Source organism: Pelophylax lessonae (genome assembly GCF_965119305.1).
Source record: "Pelophylax lessonae genome assembly, chromosome: 11".
In the NCBI taxonomy this organism is placed as follows: domain Eukaryota; kingdom Metazoa; phylum Chordata; class Amphibia; order Anura; family Ranidae; genus Pelophylax; species Pelophylax lessonae.
The window spans coordinates 137952798-137975932 of record NC_138778.1 but is presented as its reverse complement, the minus strand read 5'-3'; the positions used below and the strand labels follow the sequence as shown (position 1 = coordinate 137975932).

Sequence of the window (23135 nt, the reverse complement as noted above, 5' to 3'; positions counted from 1 at the left end):
TGTACATTGACCTGTGCCATCATGCCTGCTGTACATTGACCTGTGCCATCATGCCTGCTGTACATTGACCTGTGCCATCATGCCTGCTGTACATTGACCTGTGCCATCATGCCTGCTGTACATTGACCTGTGCCATCATGCCTGTACCATGACCTCAAAGCAATACCTATTACATTTTTCATTTTTCTTTTTGCGCCTCTGACTGACAGGATTCGGACTGAGCTGGTTCGCAGAGGACCAAGTAGGTTGCCAACTGAATTTGTTTTCAGAGGAATGAGAGTGATGGACGAAGTTGCCATCACCAATATTTTAAAAAGACATTAGTTAGTGGTAAAAAGATGGCAAGAAGTTGGCTGATATATTCCATGAAGAACAACAGCATCTTTTGCTTCTGCAGCAAATTGTTTTCCAAGAGGAACATTCATTTAACAATTTCAGGAATGGCAAATTGGAAACATGCGAGCACTCACCTCACATCACATGAAAACAGTACAGAACATCTCAATTGCATGAAAGCATGGAAGGAACTGGCAGTGAGGTTAAGAAGTGGACAAACTATTGATAAGCAGGAGGAGGCACTACTTGAGGCTGAGAGGGGGAGATGGAGAGCAGTGCTGACACGTCTCACTGCTATTGTACAGTCACTGGCGGTTCGAAATTTGTCTCTAAGGGGACACACAGAAACACTGTTCACACCATCAAATGGGAATTTTCTCAAAGAGGTCGAACTTATGGCCAAGTTTGATCCCATTATGAAAGATCACCTTAACCGAGGAACAGCAAGTCACAACAGCTACCTAGGGCATCATGTGCAGAATGAGCTGATTGATTTGTTAAGCAGCAAAATCATATCTGATATAGTGGATGACATCGAACAGGCAAAGTTTTTTTCAATAATTCTGGACTGCACTCCAGATATAAGCCACATAGAACAGTTGTCAGTGGTCATTAGAGTGGTGTCATTGATGGAGAAGCCCCATATCAGGGAACATTTTATGGGATTTTTGAAGGCAGAGGAGTCCACAGGGCAGCACTTGGCATCCATGATCCTGACAAGACTTGAGGAGTTGGGAATTCCTTTTGACGACTGCAAAGGACAATCATATGACAACGGGGCAAACATGAAGGGCAAAAATAAGGGAGTTCAAGCCAGGCTCTTAGAAAAGAATCCCAGAGCTCTGTTTGTGCCATGTGGGGCGCATACATTAAATTTAGTTGTGTGTGATGCTGCTAAGGGATCTGTGGATGCTATGAGCTATTTTGGTGTACTGCAAAAGCTTTACACATTATTTTCAGCCTCCTCCCAAAGATGGTCCATTCTGAAGAACCATGTGAGCATCACCTTAAAGATGTGGGCAGAAACAAGGTTGGACAGCAAGGTCAAGAGCGTTGAGCCCATGAGGTACCACAGAGCCCAGTCTTTGTCTGAGGAGGTGGGGTCGTACCGCTTCAGCATCTGCACGGTTGTTTGGTATGACATGCTATCTGCAATACAGCATGTCAGCAAACTCATGCAGTCTCCAAATATGCATGTCGACCTAGCTGTGAATCTTTTGAAGAAGACTGAGCAAGGTCTCCAGAGCTACAGGGCAAGTGGCTTTGTGACTGCACAGATGGCGGCCAAAGACATTTGTGAAGAAATGAATGTGGAAGCTGTTTTGAAACAAAAAAGGCTGAGGTCCACAAAGCGCCACTTCTCATATGAATCACATGATGAGCCTTTCAGTGATGCCCTTAGGAAGTTGGAGATTGGATTCTTCAAAGTTGTTCTTGATGCAGCCCTGTCAGCCATCGCGGAGAGATTTACCACATTGGAAAATGTGGAAAACAAATTTGGGGTTTTGACAAATTTCCCTAGTCTTGCAGATGAGGAGCTGGCAGAGCAGTGCAATGCACTAGGTACCACACTGCACTTCGAAGGGCATTCTGATTTGGACAGTAGAGAGCTTTTGCAGGAAATCAAGAACTTCCCTCACCTGCCATCAAAAACCATGAGCCTCCTTGAGCTTATCACTTTCATGCACGATAAGGATCTATCTGAGATCTACCCCAACTTTTGGACTGCTCTCAGGATTGCACTTACCCTGCCAGTGACTGTGGCTCAAGCAGAGAGGAGCTTTTCCAAACTGAAGATAATCAAGACCTACCTGAGGTCAACCATGTCTCAGGAACGGCTCACTGGCCTTGCTGTCATAAGCATTAATCATTCGGTAGGGGAGCATATCTCATATGATGCCATTATTGATGACTTTGCATCTAGAAAGGCCAGAATTGTCAGATTTTAGTTTCAGTTTGTGTTTTTCTGTTCTGCAGTGAAATAATTTCATTTTCTTTAGTGTGATTTATTCTATATTTTATTTGTATATTATTCTTAATAATTTAAAATATTTTTTCTTAAATAATATTGGTTTGTACAGAGTATATTTAAGTTATAAGCAGTTTATTTATTTATTTTTTTAAAAATTGGTCTGTTACGGAATGACATAGTATTACTACAATGAAACGTGTGGTGTGTACAAAATGTGAAGTTTTGTCATGTTATTTTTTTTTTTTCGGGTGAGAGGGGGGGGGGGGGGGGTGCCGGGAGGGAGTCTCGCCCGGGGAGCAATTTAATGTAGATCCGCCACTGCTCATCATGCCGCAGTTAAGTCAGTCAAAGAAAAATTTGATAAGTTTGTGGCGGCGATTGAAGCTCTTTGTGATCCACATGAAAATTTGGACACGAGGAGCAGCACAAGGTCTTTTGCCTGCTGTCTGTGATTTTACTTTTTTGTGCTACCTGTACTTCTGGTGTGACGTACTTCAGGAAGTTAATCTTACACAGCGGTACCTGCAGACTAAGGGATTGAGTCCAAACAAGGTGGTTACAAAGCTAGAGACACTAAGACTTTTTCTGTACGAGAAGCGCAGTCAACTAGTGGAGCACGCAATTAAACAAGCAATTTTAAAATCCGACGAATATGGAATTGCAATAGAAAGAAGAGCCAGGTTCAAAAAGAGGATGGCAGGGGAGCAGACAAGGGATGCTGGAGTCTTGAGTCTGCAAGAAGAAAATAAGAAGGCAATGTTTGAGATCAGATTAAGAGCCATCATGGAAGTAGCAGGCATGTTTGAGGCTGTTCAAGCCAAGAGTCTCATCTCTCCGACTGAAGAAGAGTTAAAGATGTCCATTCCAAAACTGACCACTTTCTATGATGAGGTATCTTAGAGTGAGCTTTTAATGGAAATACCAAGGCTGAGAAAGCACCTGAAAGCAGCAAACATTAATCTGGAAGATTGGGCAACATTAGAAGTTTTGACATTCATAGCAGAATGGGACTTCATAGAATCTCTCCCAACCCTCTCACTGAGCCTAAAATTATTTCTGACGATCTGTGTGTCTGTGGCTTCATGTGAGAAGAGCTTTTCAAAACTGAAGCTTATAAAGAACTATTTGCGATCCACCATGGGACAGTCAAGACTTTCTGATCTTGCAATATTATCAATTGAAAGTGAGTTAGCAAAAAGCATAGATTTTGATGAAGTGATTCACAATTTCGCAGCTCTGAAGGCCAGGAAAGCAAAGTTCTGATTTAGTTGGGATGTTCCCTAAATGCTTGCTTGTGTATTTGTTCCTGTTTATTTTTATGGTATTTTTTTTTCAATAATGTTAAATAACGTTATGTTAAAATAAATATAATTTTGTAAAAATTTGAATATTGAATTCTATTATTTTCATATGATATTGTAATTTAAAGGTAATTTTAATTCTCCTAGTTGTTAATGTCGCTATTGCCATCACATTTAGTGTTATATGGGAGCTATAATTTACGAGTTACATTAGTAAAAAAGAAAACAAAAAAAAAACCACATTATTAAAAGAGGTTGGGGTGACACCGTGGGTTACCGCACCGGGTGACACCAACCCTAGTGACACCACTGTCGTAAATCTACTACTAAGGAACCTACCCCTATTATCACCTGGTACTCTGACAGACATGGACAAAGAGAATATTCTTTCTCAGCATTGGCATCTTCTTAAAGACGATCCAATTGTCATGAAGTACATAGGAGATAAACCCCAGATCACATATTGCAGGGTTTCAAAACAAACAGGTGCTGCGCCAGAAAAATAAATAGTGAATATGTAAAAAAAAATATGTATAATGACAATATGTGTAAATAATAAGCAAACTCAATGACCTTAAATCATAAGTGCTTCCCAATATCACACAAAAAATCAAAAAATAAATGTCAATAAATCAATATGTGCATACACTCAAAATCATGAAATTAAATGTCCATAAATAGGTGCATTCCAATCCAAGTAATGGCCACCACAGAAGTGATGGTGCCGCTTTCACACAGGGCACATAGAGATCACCACATAAGCAAAGAAGCAAAAATAAACCGAATGCTCTCCGTGCGGATAAGCTGGTAACAGCCGTTTATTAAAATCAATATACTCACAAACAACCACTTAGAGTCATGCTTGTAACAATGAGATCGCACAGCTGAGAGGATACAACAAGCAGCAGGGAAGGCACCTCCCGCTATACGCGTTACGTCTAAGCCTATTGGGCGCTGACTTCAACAGTAGAGGTATTGCAGGGTTTATCTTCCAAAGACGTCAACGTGGTGACGAAATGCGTCAAGCTGACATGCACGCTGCCTCGATCTCGTTCTGCTGTGGAACGCACGCCTCTACACACACTTCCTGTAGCCAGACAGCTTGGAGTGTAGGAGCGGGAGAATGCTTACTGGACTAGTGCGCACGGCTGGGAGATCGGCATTTACACTGATTGTATGTACAGCAGCCCAATAGCTGAATGATGCCCTTGGGGCAGCCCAAGAGCTGAATGATGTCCTTGGGGCTATTTTTAAGCTGTATTTTAAATAAACTTGTTTTTTTTTACCCACATACTGCACTATGAGGAGTCCCTTCTTTTTCATCTGACCTGAGATGCACAGGAGGTCCCTTCTGAGACGCATACCTGGCACAGTGAACCCAGAGCCTGGAAACACCATAAGCGCTGTTTGATCCCTTGTTATCATAAGAGAACAGGGATCCATTACCTCTGGTGAGTCTTTATTTCTACCATACCCTGTAGGTGATTGGAGGTTCCCACCACCGTAACATCCCTTACCACCTACATGACCTGGATGGTTCACTTGGCTGCTTTCACTGGATGAGGCACTATTTGATGGACTATTAATTTGAACAGATTTGTAGGCTGCACAGAGCACCTAATGCACTCATTAATTTGAACACCAATTTTTTATGCACTTTAATTAATATTGTATTTGAATTACCTATTTATTCTATATGAATTATATTTGGCACAACAAGTTTTTGTGATTACTAGCACAGTATACAATATTTACATTATGTATGTTAGCACGTAGGCACTTTAGTGGTTATATATGCATTATTTATGCCACATATATTTGGCACAAGTTTTTGTAAACAATAGCCCAGTATAGATATATATATATATATATATATATATATATATATATATATTATATTATTTATGATAGCACGTATGCTCTTTAGTGGTTACAGGGAATTTTGCTCTACTTGAATTGTGGTTGTGTCTGCGATTCTGAGATCTTGATTTTTCCTCTGTGGACGTGGAGCAGCAGCAATTCCTTTACATTAAGTGTATTTTTTATTCCTGGCACGAGTGTTTATGCTTAATATATCTAAGGCTGTACCCTTGTTTGGCCCATCCTTATGAGTGGCTACTGTTGAATGCAGCAGGGTTTCCTCTATTTTTCAATAGAAATTATGAGGTAGGTTTTTTCCTCCCTTTATTGAGCACCAGATAGTATATGGATAATTCCAGCGGTGACATATAGGGATGTGTTTTTTGATTGATCCGTTAGTTCTCCTCCTTTTAGGATAGCTTTGGTTCCACTCATGTTTTTGTTACAGGAATAGACTTATGCATTTTTAGGCGTTTATCCTCTCTCCCCCCTCAGTGAAGTTGGATATCTGGATTTTAGTGGAATCGCTCATTCTCTTTTCACTCTGTGGGGCAGGGGATACTGCTCTAATTACACCTTTGAACATTGCGGGCATATTTGACCTACCAGCAATCCATTTTTTAGGAATATTTTCCTATTTTTTCTCCCCTTCCCCCTTGGAATCACATTTATTATGCAAGTAATATTTTGTCATTTTTTGAATGTATATTGAATAGGAATCGAATATGATAAAATGTTGGATGCGAATCATTGACATGAATACTCTTTATTAATATATTTGCTGTCTGTTATTTTCTTTTCTTTATAGTAAATTGACACTGTGAGCCCTCTTCGCCCAATATCCCTGAGGAAGCCATTAGGGTGAAATGCATCGGATAGCCTTGACCTCTTATATTTACTTGGGCACACTTATATCGTGCATCTCAGTGTGAGGCTGGGCTTGGGTTGTTTGAGGAAGAGGGTCATTTTTATTTGTGTATGTTTCACTGTATTGTTGTGTATGACATTTTACTTTTTGATACAAATAAAATTAATGTTTTTACATATCTGTGTTGATGGTGTCAGATTGACTGGGGTTGTCTAGCACCGGAATAGCCCCATTTCCCTTTACATTTTTTGACACTATCACATGGTGAGGACAATACTTACTAGTAACTGGCATTTTCTCACTGAAAATAGTATTGTCTTCAAATATGTACATAACCAACCAGAGCTGGTTTATCGGAGATCAAGGCCAGTTAGGGACTGCTTAGTTCATAGCCACTATCTACCATCTGAACCCCCAGGTGAGGGGGCAAACGGAGGAACAGTTACTTACCGTTGTGATAAATGCGTTCAATGCCCGTGGGTAAGGGAGGGTAATACCCTTCCTCTCCCAAGAGGAGGGACTATGAAACCTAATTTCTTTGCGGACTGTCAGACAGAGGGGGTGGTCTATATAGTTAATTGTATATATATATATATACACAATATATACAATTGTGTGTATATATATATATATTGTACAGGACGCCAAGGTTGGGTCCTGGACGGGTGCTATATAGCACCAATTTTCGGGTTATGGTCCCTTTAAGGGAAGTGTGGAAGTACTCAGACGGGTGAGGAATTCCTGGGAATAGCCTGAAACAGGAGGGGACTGACTCGCAGTTCTCTCTGGTTTAATAGAGAAGTATTTGGGACCCGGGATTTCGGAGACCCTGAAGCGATATTCGTGTGGGAAGGGGTCTCCACCTCTGACTGAGGATTCCAGCACACACAGGGTTAAGAACCTCCAGGAAGCAGCTCTTAAAGAGGACAGGAAGTAGTGATAGGTGTGGTGGTGAGAAGGAGTTGGTGTATGCACCTGTTTGGAGAGCTGTGAGTTCTGGCTGGAGGCTGCAAGAAACGGGACTTAACAAGGACTGTTAAACCTTGGGGCAAAGACCCAACTACAAACCGTATGTGTTTTCCTTTTACTTTGTGCTGAAGATAAGCAGACTTTATTTTGTATTTTGTGTGCTGCTGGAAGCTTGATTTTGTGTTACCTGCTGAATAAAAGCATTTTTCTTTGAAGTTTAACGGTTTTGCACTCGGTCCTGTGCTGCTACAATTCCCCAAACATTACAACTGATGTTTCGGATGCGGGCAGAGTGCATTTGCAGCCGCAAAAGCCGTTTAAACCTTAAAACTGACATTTAAAGAGACAGTGTACTTATGGCATGTCTTGGGTAAAATCAGCTCAGACACTGCAAAGAATGCCTGATTTCCAATATGCACGTAGTTTAGTGGGCAAGTATACTAAGAAAGACCAAGGATGGCTACAGTGCCGTGAGACGGTTGGCGCCACAATGATCCACAAACGGTCCAATAGGGACAACCCCAGTGGAGTCCTTTAGAGGGGTGTATAGAGGAGTATTATAAACCTGAGGTAAGATAAAGTACAGGGGAAGCAATAATTGGTAATGAAAAGAACAAAAAGGAGAAATGATGGCATAAATGAAAATACCTGTAATATACGAGAAGACGCATGGCAAGAGGTCATGCGGATGTGGAAAAGTGGTTGTCGGCCCGGATCACGAAGTATATATTAGTGTGGACATCTGGGGTAAGATAAGGTAAGGAAAACAATAGCTCCATGTAAGTATGTTAAGCCACTTGCTTAAAGTATGTTAAGCCACTTGCTTAAAGTAAGTAAAAGAAGACTCTGCTATAGCCCAAATAGTGGAGTGATGAATGACAAAACCAATAAACAATCAATGTATTGGTTGGTCAACAGTGACTACTAGGTAAGAAAAGTGTAAAGAGTGTTTTTAGCACCAGCCATGAATATTGGAAAGGTGAATGAAGGGGACGTGTATTGTGAAGGGTTGGAACCCAAGGGGGTGAGGAGGGGAGGGGAAAAATTAGTAAAAATAAATATGCATGAATAAGAAATCAAAAACAGATTGTCACAATCAGGGCATCTGTATAATCAAAAGAGTAAGTATTGGGGAAACCCTTACATCCATATAGTGCAGAGTGTCCCCATGTTATAACCATTAAATGATGCTGTCTCCTGATAATAAATACAAGAGAATAGGAATGCCCCTGAAGGTTGTCACACATAAAAAGGTTTATTGTGTAGGGAAAGGAGCAACGTAAACATAAAGGCGCCCGATAGATACCGGTGCCTGCGCATAGGTGAGCGCATTACGGTGCATGTCTGAAAAAGGACCAATGGGATCACTCGCCCGTTGAGCGCAGGGCACGCCCCCACAGGAAAGGGAGGCCGGCCCTGCGCTCCACGGGCGCCGACGTGGGAAATCATTACAGACCAAGGAGCCCGGAAGTGTGTATTATTATTGGGCTGCAAATGATGGCCAATGATCCTGAGACGCCACAACCTGCTAACGCCCCCTACCCGTGTCGGGGGAGCCAACAGGCACATCAGCCCGCACCCAGGAAAAAAGGGGGGGAAAGAAATTGGACATGCATTATACAATTTTCTTTCCTTCAACCAGGGATTTTAGATACCTACACACACCTGAAAAGAGTTTGCAGGAAGAATGCGGATGAAGCCAACATAAAGGAACTTGTTGAAGAGGCCCGCTTGAAGATGTGCCATGTGGTCAGACATCCCAGCATCATCGCTTATTAAGACCTGGGGCACCCAAGTTCAGGTCAGGCCTCATCAGTTTTAGGTACGTTTTCTTGAGGCCAGGGGGGAAGCATTGTCTTTCCCGAGTCATTAAGAAGATATCAGTACGTTAACCTAGATTTATTTAAAGGATGTAATATAATGCTTTAAAACTGCATTCATGGCTCTCATACAGATCTGAAGGTGAAGCAATGACCATTGTAGCAGCAGAGGAAATAGAGATAGAAGAGGAGCAGCCAAGGTAAAAACCTATATACTGTATTGTAATGTATCTCTAATATTTATATTCCTGATGTATGAACATTTATACACCTAATGTATGAACATTTATTGTGCTCCCTCTTACCCATCCCCTGGCACATCAACTTGTCAGAGCATAGAAAATTAAGCCCTACGCAGGATGCATTCAGTGGATTCTCCTTTGATCAGAGGATTTAAAAAGTACTTGGAGACATCGGAATAAAAAGAAATTCACCATTAGTTTACTTATTGCATACATATTGTACACGCTTATTTTGCTAGAAAGGATAATTGGCTTGTGCATGTTGTAGTTAGATTTCTGTAGTGTATCAATGCTTTTACTAAACAAAAAATCCACACATACAACTGAACAACTTACAAAATATATAAGCTTAATTGGTTTTATCGCAAGAATCGCTTAAGATGTACGATCTTAAGTGATTGTAACCCCCATTTTTAATAAACAATGCATACTTACCTGCTCTTTGTAATGGTTTTACATAGAGCAGCCCTGATCCTCCTCTTCTCAGGTTCCCCCAGCGCTAGTGGCCCCTTTCCTCACCAAGTGACCACCATAGCAAGCTGCTTGCTTTGGGAACACTTGTACAGACTTGTTTCCAAGACAGCTCTGTGTGTCCATAGATACAGAGTGTGGCTCAGCCCCTCCCCCTCTTCACTGGCCTTAAATGAATGCAGCCAAGCCAATAGTCCCCACTGCTTTCACTGAGCCTAAAAGGCGGAAGAGAGAATATGTGCACAGCGCTGGATCTAGATCAAGCTCTGGTAATTCTAAGAGGGGCTGGGGGGAGCTGCATTCAGGTTTTTTACTTTAATGCAGAGAATGCATTAAGGTGAACAAATTCAGCCTTAAGAAACCCTTTTAAAAATATGTTGATTCCTTCTTTTCAATTTTCAGGTGAACAATGTGGCACACTATCTTTTAGATCTGGACCCCAAGAAGGTTTAGTTGAAGTGCATCCACCAGGCAGAAAGGACCATTGAATTCTTCCAGCAGCTTGAAGTATCTGGAGGCAGCAAATCAACCGCCCTCAACTATCTGGACAGGGTTCAGAAGTTTGCAAGGCACGTTGCATCAGAACCAAGATGCCCGAGAATCCTTTTTTAAAACCAGCTACATCAAGATTCTTCGACCTTCTGAAGGATATGTATGCAATAAAACATTTTTTTTTCCCCACAGTCATCAGGCTCATGATCCAGAGGTATGCCAAATGATTGTCTCTCTTGCAAAACCTAATTTTCAAATGAAGGGCTTGAGCTTGAAGACCGAGACCAGATGACGGTCCTTTACTTCCTGGAAGTGCTGCTAACAATGCAGCATCTACAGAGACCAGCTATCATCCAAAAGCTGACCCTGAGTTTTACACCAAATGTTGTAACAAGTGTCACTTTACACTGACCTCTGTTTTGTTACCCTTCAACAAGTACATCAATGGCTGCTGAGGGCCCGCAAGACCGTCCACTCAGAGGTCGTGGAAGTAACCATTGTCAAGGTGGATGTCGGAACCGCGGAGGCCCACCCCCAGATGGCTACGGTGGTCTTGGAAGGATCTGAGGAAATATGGTTCAACAGATATTTCCAAAAGATTTGAACTTTTTTTGTTGACCTTCAACAAAGGGGACTACTTTTTTGTCACCAGCGAGGGAGGGAAACCCCTGCTATCTGAAGACCTTACTCAGTTCCACAAGAGGCAAGTTAAATAAATTTGTCATGCAGCCATGCCACCAATGTAAAAGGACTATCGGAGGTACCAAAAACATTTTTTTTCAGTTGTTCATGTCAGACCACAAACTACTGTAACACAAATCTCTCACCCTACAGATTTTGAGCAGTGATGTTTATCCCACTGAGATAAAGCGAAGGAACTTCTGAAAGAATACTTCGGCCAGTGGAATAAAGGTGAAGACATTGAAAGCAAGATCATATAGGGTGCCGTAATGGTGAATAGGATACAGAAAAACTGGACACCTTCTACTTCAGGGTAGCTTTTATATTGCTGATTAGAATCTAGAAAGACACCAAGTAAAAATACTGAACACGTTACTGTCCCCAACAAAAATGTCTGTTCAGAGTTGGGCTTTAACACTTGTATTAAAGTGGTTATAAAGCCTAAACAAGGGGGCGTGGTCTGGCCGCGCTGGAAGATGGCTGCGTGAGAGAGGAGCTCCCGCCGCCACGAGCCAAACACAAGCAACAAGCAGAGACATCCAACCTCGCAAGGTCCCGGTAAGGATGGCATCATCCTCCAGAGCATCCTCCGCCACCCGCTCTCGGTCCCCTAGGGACACCGCTGGCAAAATCAGCCCCAGTATACCGGAGATCTTCCGATCCCAGGCGTCCAATATGGCGCCGACAGGCCTCTCCTCTACGTCTGCCTCACAGCCCTCGCCATCTGTGCGGGCATATGCAGCTGTCACCTCGGGGGATCCCGAGCCGGGCCCCCCTCTCCAAGCATTCCCCCAGACAGCTGTGCATGGAGGACCTTAAGTTTATTGCTGCGGACATTAAAAACACCCTGGGGGCGGCCATCTCCGAGCTGAGGGGGGACATCAAAACTCTCACAGGCTGGGTTTAAAAGTTGGAAAACGTAACAGCCCACCAAGAAACTGCCATCCATGACCCGTATCGTGTGTCAGGCTCCCAGAATATGATGATGAGAGACATGCAACGCCACGTGGAAGACCTCGATAATTGGGGTAGGCGCCATAACATTAGGATCAGAGGCTTGCCTGAAGCAGTGGATGGGGATCACCTCACACCTACAGTTATTGCCCTGTTTAACTCTCTCCTGGATAGGCCCCCGCAGTCCCCCATAGACATGGAGAGGATCCACAGCCTTGCGGCCTAGGGGGCGGGACCCCCCAAGGGATGTGGTATGTTGTTTGGTGGACTACCGCCTCAAAGAGGACATACTACCTACGTAAAGCTCGGAACAGGCAGCACCTGGACTGGGAGGGCTCTCCCGTACATCTGTATCAGGATTTGTCGGTAATCACGCTTCAACGTAGGAGGGAACTCAGAACACTACAAATGGAAATTCCCCTTTTGCCTGCCTGCCACCTCGCAGGGCCGCACAGCCCTCCTGAGGGTCCCAGAAGACCTGCCCCACTTTTATGCCACCCTGGGGATCCCACCCATGGCTCTCCCCAATTGGTATTTGGAAATTCAGAATTGCCACAGATCATGGAGACTCACCGGATAGAGAACCTATGGATGCCCAGGACACCCGCAATAGGCGATACTGCTCACCCTCTGGAAACCGATCTGCACGGGGAGCGGCTGGTCCCAACAGCTTCCACAGTCCGACCAAACCCCCGCAGCAGCGCAAAGCCAGGATTGGCGATTAGGGTCATGTAGCGTCGGATATGCCTTACAGCCCTCCTACTCTTTTTTGGCTTTTTTTTTACCCCCTTTTTCTCGTTTTTTTTTATTGTTTATTTTTTTTTCTCTCTCTCCTTGCTCTTTTTGCAAGCTCTTGGTTGATGTCCATCGCTGAGTGGCTGGATTTGTTTACTTTTCGCCACATGTGCCCATGGTACTGAATGCTCTGCTCATGTTGCCCTATTGATGTCTTGATTCTCCCTAGTTGTTCTCATAGGCTCCGAGAGGGTGCTATCGTGGATCTCTGTATATGCTACAGCTTCTTGGACTGGATCTGCTCTCCAACCGATCCCATGGCGTCAGGATTGGTAATGTACTCTAGGCTTATACTCAGAGCACAGCTCTGAAGCTATTGACAGTCCTGTCCCCTATGCACCTCATTCTCTTTCACCCCCCTCCTCGTCAGCTATGACTCTGACCAGGACATCTACAGCACAACTGTGAGGACCTCTCTGGCCCACATCACCTTTCTTATTTGTTTCCTGTTAACTGCAGCTCCTTGGGCTTTGAGACACATGAAAAACTGCCATGCTTCTGTCTAATGGAACCGTTGTGCACCCCTCTCTGCTCTCTGATTGCCTGGGGGGGCTGTGATTGGGGGTCCCCGGTCTCTGGGGGCTCCCTGGCTGGGGCCGCCGCAGGCGTTGGGGAGGGAGACGGCGGCATACCACATTTGTTTTTCTACACTCCTGTATTTGCGGGGTTGAGGGAGTGGTAAGGGTGTGGGTTGTTGTGAAAATGGGGTGGATAGTGTTTGTTTGTTATGCTCTAAGTTGGCCCCTAAGGTGAACAGTTTGCTTACTCTCGCTAGACACTCGTGCACTCACTCTTGTGCTTGCATATGTGCCTATCGCTCCCTTGGAGAGACCCCCATAACCTTGAATTTTTGGACTATTGAGCGTTGATCAACCGTGTAAGCTATGCGAGCTCTGCCCGTTGGGTCTGTTTGCTCAGAGGGATCACCTGTTTTCGGTTTTTCCCCATTATGGGGAACGGACAGAGTATCCCTCTGGGCGACTGGGCCTTGGCGGGCGAAGGGGCATCATAACGGCGCACTAATGCCATTGGGAAAGCATCTCCCGGCTGACAGTTTTCACCCTGTGAAAGTTATAGAATGTTTCTTAGTTGTCATTACCCATGTTTCTCTAATGCGGTAGATGTGTCTTATCATGCTGATGTGGATTATATGATTGTATGCATATGTACGAGGTAACCACACGACTAGAAACCAGGTGACACACTTCATCGTAGTCTGCATCAAGACGAGAATTCCATCTTCCGGACCCTTCCATGCAGCATATAGGGGCGGTAGCGCTGTGTCTCTCTCGCATATCCCTCGTTCTGGTGGGCAGCTCCCTCCCACGGGAACCGAGGCTTACTGCCCGATTCTGGGCGCCTAGTTAGCGAATCCGTGCCTATAGACATGGACTTACGTTATAGTTTCGCCCTTACTGGTGGGCTCGCACCCTTCCCTTTAAGGACCCCACGTTCTTGAAATTTTTCTTTTTCTTTCTCGTCTCCACACATTTTTGCTCCGGTCTTTTGGCTCGTGGCTGGGTTGCCTCATGTGTTGACTAGTTCTCATCTCCTCTTCCAGTTAGTCCTACTCCAACCCCCCTTAGTGGTCCCTTCAGTTTTGACTAATTACGCGCCTCTTGCATGACATATAAGCCACTACACACTCGACTACACTCCTTACCACCAGTTCCAGCTTCGGCTGGCCGGGTCCGGTGGTGGTGTACCTCTGTCCCCTCCTACCTTCTCCTTTCCCTCCTAGTGCCCCAGTTTCCCTCCCCTGCTTTCCTTCCCTGCCTTCCCTATCCTACCCCATTGTACCCTGACCCATTGCTTATTTGTCTATCCTACCCCTCTAACGTCCACTGTCCCTCCTCCTCATGTCTACTTCGTTCAAGATTTACTCTTTCAACGCGAGGGGCCTGAACATTCCTGGATGTCCTATTTCTGCAGGAGACTCCCTTCCGAGAGGGTAGCGTTCAGAAGCTCCATTCAAAACTATACCCTACTGCATACCATGCCACCTCAAAGGACTCGTAAGTCCAAGGGTGTGTCTATTCTACTGTCCAACAGTTGCCCGTTTGTGGTGACGGAGTCCCTGGCTGACGAAAAAGGGCGCTTCCTTTTGCTCAAGGGCACGCTCCATGGTCGTGCCCTAACGCTGGCCAACATCTATGCTCCTAACAAGAGACTGGCCCCCTTTTTCCGCTCCACTCTCCAACAACTGACGGATTTCTTTGACGGACAGCTTATCATGGGGGGAGATTTTAATGTAGCCCTGTCCCCGTTGCTGGACACTTCGGTGGGCTCGTCCTCCCTACGGTATGCTGCTTTGCGATCCATTAAGACCCTCCTACAGGATCTTCTCTTGCACGACTCATGGCGTACTCTTCACCCAGACGCTAAGCACTACTCATTTTATTCGCCTCCCCATGACAGGTACTCCCACATTGATTACCTTTACATTTCCCAAGACCTGTTACCGGTACTATCCTCTGCGGCCATAGAGCCGATGTTCCTGTCGGACCACCACCCTGTCAGCGTGACTTTCTTTTCCAGCGTACTCCCGCACGTCTCGCACCTGGCGTATGGATAGTGCCCTTCTCTCTGACTCGACGTGCATCTCAGCTCTTACCGATCGCCTTACTCACTATTTTACGGAAACGCTTCCCCCGACACTGATCCTATTACTCTTTGGGCGGCGCATAAATGCGTGTTCCGTGGAGAGTTCATAGCGCTAGCCTCCAAACGTAAAAGGGAACACGCAGCGAGTGTAGAGAGGCCCTTGTATTGAAAATTAGCACCTTGGAACGCTCCCACAAACGGTCCCTGGCTGCCAGTACCCTCAATGACCTTACTTTGGCTCGTCAGGAATTGCTTGAGACCCTGGGGCAGTGTGTCCGCCGCAGATTCGCACTTTCCCATGGCTTTTTTTACGAACATGCCAATAAATCTGGTAGGTTGCTGGCAAGGGCTCTTCAAAAGAAGAGGTCAGCCAATACTATTCATTCAATTTTGGACTCCTCTGGGAAGACTCTCGTCTCCACCCTTGATATAGCCGCACAATTCGTCAGCTATTATTCAGAATTATACAATCTGCCGCGGACGGATTCCCCAGAGCTTCAACAAACCAGACTTTCCCGAATTAGACAATTCTTGGAAAAATACTCCCCTCCCCCGCTTTCGGAAGACCCCATAAAAGCTTTGAACAGACCCATCACGGCCGAGGACATTCAGCTAGCTATCAAACAATCCAAACCAGGCAAATCACCGGGTCCCGATGGCCTTCCGGTGGGTTATTACAAAGCTTTTGTGGACACACTATTGCCACGTATGGTCGATGCATTTAATGCCCTCCCTAGGTCCGGACCTCTTGGAGGCCCATATCACGGTGCTTCCCAAGTCAGGTAAGGATGCTACCTTGGTTCCAAATTATTGCCCTATATCCTTGCTTAACGTGGATATTAAACTGTACGCGAAGGTACTGGCTAATCGCCTACTTCCTTCTATCCCCGAGGTAGTTTCTCTTGACCAAGTCGGCTTTGTTCCCGGCCGGGAGGCAAGGGACAACACCACCAAGGCGATCCATCTCCACCACTGGCTTACTACGTCCCGAACCCCTGGCTTCTTTCTGTCTCTCGACGCGGAGAAGGCGTTTGATAGAGTGGCATGGGATTTTATGACGGAGACGCTCATAGCCCTGGGAATATCGGATCGCTTTCTTCAGTGCATCTCGATCCTATATTGTAATCCCACAGCCAGGGTTCGGGTTAATGGATCCATATCGGACGCCTTCTTTGTGTCGAATGGCACGAGACAGGGTATCCCTCTGCCCCCCTCATTTACATCCTCATGCTAGAACCCTTACTAAGTCAAATTCAAAGTACTGCAGACATTAAAGGACAAAACCTATAAATTGGCTGCCTATGCTGATGACATCCTGCTCTTCCTCACCGACCCCCTAATTACAGTACCTAACCTCCTTACAGTTCTCAAAACGTTCCAAGACTTGTCCAACCTAAAGATCAATTATTCTAAATCACGAGCCCTCAATGTATCCCTTACCTCCTCACTCCTGCGGCTATGCCAGGCCAATTTCCCCTTGCAATGGGATCCACAGGCGATTACTTACCTGGGTGTCCAATTGCCAAGCACTCTTTCGGACCTCTTTGTGAAAAACCATTTGGCGATCCTGAACTCAGTTCGGATAGATTTACGCTCTTGGTCCCAGGGACCCTTCTCCTGGTTTGGCAGAGTAGCGGTAGTGAATATGAACATTCTCCCCCGCCTACTATATATTCTGCAAGCCATCCCAATCCATGTTCCCCCAGCCTTCTTCAAAGCTTATCAGCGTATGTGCACGGAATTCATTTGGAATTCTAGAAACCTAGAATCGGCTGGGACACGCTTACCCGTCCCAAGATGGAAGGCGGCCTGGGCCTACCTCACTTGCTCAAGTACCATTGGGCATGCCACCTTTCTAGGATAGTCGATTGGCACGCACATACGGAATCCAAGGACTGGGTGAATTTGGAAAGTACGCTCTCTACGTTCCCTGCGCATCACCTTCCATGGACGGCTCCTTTCTCAACGCCTCGTTTCATACTATCGCATCCCCTGATGGGAGTGACGCTTCGCATATTCCGTACAATTTGTAATCAGTTAGACATCTCCCAGAAACGTAGCCCTCTTACGCCCTTGCACTCCAACCCAGAATTCCCCCCAGGCCTACCATTTGTACCATTGGAGGGACCCTCCTCGATGATCCCCCATAGAGCACACGACTTTTTCGCCAAATCTCACTTACTCTCACATCGGGACCTCCTCCAAGTTCCCGACGGTGTCCATTCCTCTGTATTGCTACTTTCAAATAAGGCACTTTTTAACTCGTACTCAGCCATTGGCTGATTGGACTCTTCCACTATTGTCCTTTGAAAGACTTTGCGATCCCCCATGCCCCCATCGCCACCTGATCTCAATTCTATACTCTATGCTATTCCCCATCTCCCATGCACCGTCAGAAACTCTTCGGACACCCTGGATGGGGGAGTTGGGTCTGGACCTCTCCAGTGATGTTTGGGCAAACATTTATTTGCATACCCATAAGGGATCTGTAAATGTACTAGCACAGGAAACGGGGTTTAAGCTGTACTCTAGATGGTACAGGACCCCGGAGTTGCTGCACAAGTTTTCCTCAACAAATTCCCCCTTATGCTGGAGATATGGGCAACATCCGGGGTCTGTATTGCACATTTGGTGGGACTGCCCCGTCATTCGGCCGTTCTGGCAGGAGGTCCAGGCCTTAATCCCCCGCATCACCACCTACACGCCTGACTTCACTCCGGCGCAATACCTCCTCCACCATACGTCTTTATTGTTTGCCAGCTACAAGAAATCTCTCACGTTACACCTGATTAACGTGGCAAGAATGTGTGTGCCGTGTCATTGGCTCTCCACTTCTCCCCCTACCGCGGCGGAGTGGATGCGCCGGATTCAGCGAGTGGCTGAGATGGAAGATATTGTCGCTCAGGCCAGGGACTCCATCACAAATACTACACGACCTGGGCTCCCTGGATACATTTCAGGACGTTGCCCGATTTCCAGCATTTGAGCTCTTGATCACCGATACTTACCCTTCCTCCGGAAGCCTTCCACACGGTAGCAACCTGGAGCCACAGGCATAGTCCTGTGGGTACCTTCGGGCCTCCTTACCTCACTTCTCCTTGCTTTCTTCCCCCCCTCCCTCCTTTCTACCATGTAACCCTTCCTTCCCCCTCCCTCGCTACCCTCCTGTGGTTTGCCTTTTAGGATGTCCCACCCCTTCCCCCATATACCATCCCACCTTCATATCACTGCTCCCCTGTATAACACTCCGAACTGCCGGAAGGTAGTCTTTCACTCCTCGCTAACAGCATAGACCGGTGTCCCTTGTACGAAACGCCTTCGCCGGGATTTACAGTTTTTGGTGGGGGCTCTCTGTTCCTTGGTACAGCAAGCTCCCCCTGGGGGTGCCGGGGACAGGGAATCCCCACCACAGCCTGGACTTCGTACTCCTACCCCGGTTTCCGCTGACAAAGGGGACACATGACAGGGTTATACCCTTCGCAATTGAATTCCGCATGTCCCAACATTTCCCCCCCTGTCCTCCTTTTTTTTGTTTTTCTGGCCTGCGGTTGGCTGTTATCATGTGGCTGTTGTAGTGTTGCCTGTTCCTGGCCTAACTGTATGCCACGCCTTTAGTTTACAAGGTTTCAATGCTTTATTCTCCATGTTTTATATACACCTGCAATGTTCTTGTATTTTGTAATGTGCATTATTTAAATAAAACGTTTTGACAAAAAATAAAGCCTAAACAATTCTTACTTTAATGCATTCCTAGCATTAAGATAAAGGTTTAGGCATCAATATCTCCCCCTCAGTGCTGTGCACATTTGCAGCTCTATCTCCCCTCACTCCCTGCTCACAGGCTTTGCTAAAGCACCGGGAGTCTTTGGCTCCCACTGCTGTTAATCCAAGCTAGAGATGAGGAAGGGGGGGGGGGTAGATTCCCACTGTCTATGGACATAGATAGCAGTGCTCTGGAGCCAGCCTGCACAAGTGCCCCCATAGGAATCTGCTTCCAATGAGGGCACTGGACAGGGAGAAGGAGCCAAGAATGCAGGTGGGGTACTAAAGGGGAGATTCTGGGATGCCCTTTGCAATGCCATTGTCCAGAGGAGGTAAGTGTGAACCTGTTTCTTTACATTGACGAAAGCAGGGAGACAAAACGATCCCAGTTGACAAGGAGGTGGCCTTCAGGAAAGTCCTAGATGCATTTCCGGTGGGACCCAAAGAAAAACTGTTGGGTTTGGAGTGTTGCATCTTTAATGTGGAACACCGAGTGTACTGCTACAAGAGGTGGAGTAGACAACAGTACGTGATGCTGTGAAGATATGTAACTGAAAATTACAATAGTGCGCTAATTACTAAATAATCAAACAAACAAATTTGTCCATAAATAACTAAATTGATTGAAAGGGAGTCTATTCCATCTGGAAAAAGGTGTTCCCAAACAAATACGTGCTGAACGAACTCTTGTAAAGTGATAGGTGAATTAACCTCTTACCAAACAAAAATCCAATAAAGCATGATATAGTGCAACAACTGTGAATGGAAGTGACACCCAGTGATATGAATGGACCCTTACCCCATAGGAGAGAAAACGAAGCATATGCTGTGGAACCAGGGAATCCAAACAAAGGGCCACACTAGATGAAAAATCCCGTGTCCCTGTCACCCCTCCCTACCAACAACTTCTGGAAGAAAAATCAATTATTCAAGGAAGAGACCAAACTTGAAGCTGCAGCTGAGATACCGAGTGATGGCACCAACCCCGTTCTTTTGCTAGTTGACAAAGAAGATCTCGCAGTTGGCACGGAGCTGAAGTTTGACTATGGGGTCACAAAGAACTCCTTCAGGGGGAAGGGGCTACGTTTCTTTGCAGCAGTAGATTGTCTATTACTTAGCTGGGAGTCCATGAAAGTCTATTTTTTAACATATGGAAAGGAAGACTGCCATCCAGTTATATGGAGCTTCATTGAAAACGAAGAGGACGCCCTAAGTACAACACTTACATTAGCGTAGTGCTTTATTTTTGGCCATTTCTTTATGTTTTTTTTTTTTTTTTTTTTTAACGAAATCAATTAAAACTCTGGAAAAGGATTCTGAAACTGTGCCAGAATTGTATTGAATCGTGTCTGATCTCAGGATACAGCTGCAGGACAGAAAAGAAGATTCTTATTTTGGATACAGAGTAATAGTGATTTGCCAATGCGGTCACTAGCAAAGCAGGGAAAGTTTAAAACAGAAGAAGTAATGTGTTTTAATGGAGAAATGGTTTAAATTTGACAACTCACCATTCAAATACTTTTCATATCTGAATGGTAAAGCCATACCGTCATTTGAAGAGTTAAGGATGATTGTTGAGCTGCTAAAAATGAAAAGCACTGGAGCTTTATCCTGAATACTGCTTACTAAAAGCTGCTTTTCCAGCAATTATAGTAAAGGAGGACATGACTCTCAAATAAGTGTTTTTTTTTTTTTTTTTTTTTTTTTTTTTAAGAACACCGATGCACCCATTCTACTAAAAATAGTTCAGGCAGTACTGGCTACTAAAAATAGTTCAGGCAGTACTGGCTACTAAAAACAATATAGATATATAAATTATACCCGCGCTAAGTGTGCTGAGAAATAAAAGTAAAAAATTGTAGCTGCTGCTCACCAGGAAAAAATTACCGGATAAAGAATGTAATTAAAAGAAGACAGCGCTTGCAAAAATAATTCATGCAAAAATTATATACTCAAAAAACAACCATGTGAAGTGCACAGTGCTAAAAAAACATATATAAGTGAAGTCCTTTCCAGTGAATAAAAGTGTACAAGTGCAATCCCTCTGACTCTGAGCAACCTCGTACTGTGAGGGATTGTGCCGAAATTCAGGGGGAAGAGAAATTTGCTCATCCTGAATGTGGAGAAAGTTTTAGCTCTGAATTAAGTCTTACTGTACATCAGAGATCTCACAGGGGTGACAAGCGACATTCCTGTACGGAGTGCGGGAAATATTTCCTTCATAAATCAGAACTTCTACATTACAGATCTCACACGGGCAAGAAGCAAAATTCCTGCTCTGAGTGTGGGAAATGTTTTACAGATAAATCACAACTTGTTAGACATCAGAGATCCCACACGGGGGAGAAGCCGTATTCCTGCCCTGAGTGCGGGAAATGTTTTTCACAGAAATCAGACCTTTTTAGACATCAGAGACTGCACTCAGGGGAGAAGCCAAATTCTTGCCCAGAATGTGGGAAATGTGTGATAAGTTGTGATTTCTCTATAAAACATTTCCCACATTCTGGGCAAGAATTTGGCTTCTCCCCTGAGTGCAGTCTCTGATGTCTAAAAAGGTCTGATTTCTGTGAAAAACATTTCCCGCACTCAGGGCAGGAATTCGGCTTCTCCCCTGTGTGAGATCTCTGATGTGTGATAAGTTGTGATTTCTCTATAAAACATCAGAGATCTCACACAGGGGAAAAGCCATTTTCCTGCCCTGAGTGTGGGAAATGTTTTTTTCACAAATCAGGCCTTGTTATACATCAAAGATCTCACACATCGGAGAAGCCGTATTTCTGTCCAGAGTGTAGCAAATGTTTTTCACAAACGTCAGACCTTGTTAAAAATCAGAGATCTCACACGGGGGAGAAGCCGTATTCCTGCCCTGAGTGTGGAAAATGTTTTATAGATAAATCACAACTTATTAGACATCAGAGATCTCACACGGGGGAGAAGCCGTATTCCTGCACTGAGTGTGGAAAATGTTTTATAGATAAATCACAACTTATTAGACATCAGAGATCTCACACGGGGGAGAAGCCGTATTCCTGCCCTCAGTGTGGAAAATGTTTTATAGATAAATCACAACTTATTAGACATCAGAGATCTCACACGGGGGAGAAGCCGTATTCCTGCCCTGAGTGTGGGAAATGTTTTATAGATAAATCACAACTTATTAGACATCAGAGATCTCACACGGGGGAGAAGCCGTATTCCTGCCCTGAGTGTGGGAAATGTTTTATAGATAAATCACAACTTATTAGACATCAGAGATCTCACACGGGGGAGAAGCCGTATTCCTGCCCTGAGTGTGGGAAATGTTTTTAACAGAAATCAATTCTGGTTAGACATCAGAAATCTCACACAGGAGAGAAGCCGTATTCCTGCCCTGAGTGCGGGAAATGTTTTTTTACAGAAATCAGACCTTGTTACACACCAGAGAACTCACACAGGGGAGAAGCTGTATTCTTGCCCTGAGTGTAAAAAAAGTTTTTCACGGTTTTCCTCTCTTTACTCACATCAGAAGATTCACACAGTTGAGAAACCATATTCCTGCCCTGAGTGTGGGAAATGTTTTTCATGGAAATCAAAACTTGTTAGACATCAGAGATCCTATACTGGGGAGAAACCATATTCCTGACCTGAGTGTGGAAAATGTTATACATGGAAATTAGACCTTGTTTTACATCATAGATCTCACAGTGGGGTGTAGGAATGAGTTGAACATTCCTGGGTTCCGTTTCCAGGAGGTTCGCTGAACTGCTCCTAATGTCTGAATGGTATGGTACACTGCCATGTACTCTGGAAAGGCAGAGATTGTTTTTTTAATTTCTTTTTTCTCAGGTTTTCCACCCTAGAGGAGAGATATGGGGTATTATAGACCCCATATCTCTCCATAAAGAGGACCTTTCATGCCCTATTCCTATTACAAGGGATGTTTACATGTAAAAGTAAAAATAAACAAAAAAAAATTTAAAGCGTCCCCGTCTCCGCGTGTTTGCATGCAGAAGCAAACGCGTACGTACA

At 44.8% G+C, this 23135-nt stretch overlaps 1 protein-coding gene and 1 pseudogene across 2 annotated transcripts; both read left to right on the top strand.

Moving 5' to 3' along the window:
- Nucleotides 1-338: 338 nt before the first annotated feature.
- Nucleotides 339-2285, top strand: LOC309567436 (zinc finger MYM-type protein 1-like; the record flags this gene model as incomplete). Its single annotated transcript, XM_082272831.1, has 1 exon — nucleotides 339-2285. One exon carries the CDS (start codon nucleotides 339-341, stop codon nucleotides 2283-2285), a length of 1947 nt encoding a protein of 648 aa, XP_082128957.1.
- Nucleotides 2286-3977: 1692 nt separating this feature from the next.
- Nucleotides 3978-22749, top strand: LOC309567435 (annotated as a pseudogene). Its single transcript has 5 exons — nucleotides 3978-4042; nucleotides 9261-9326; nucleotides 14814-15062; nucleotides 15701-16071; nucleotides 21154-22749. The product of its transcript is annotated as an uncharacterized misc_RNA (transcript).
- Nucleotides 22750-23135: the final 386 nt, after the last annotated feature.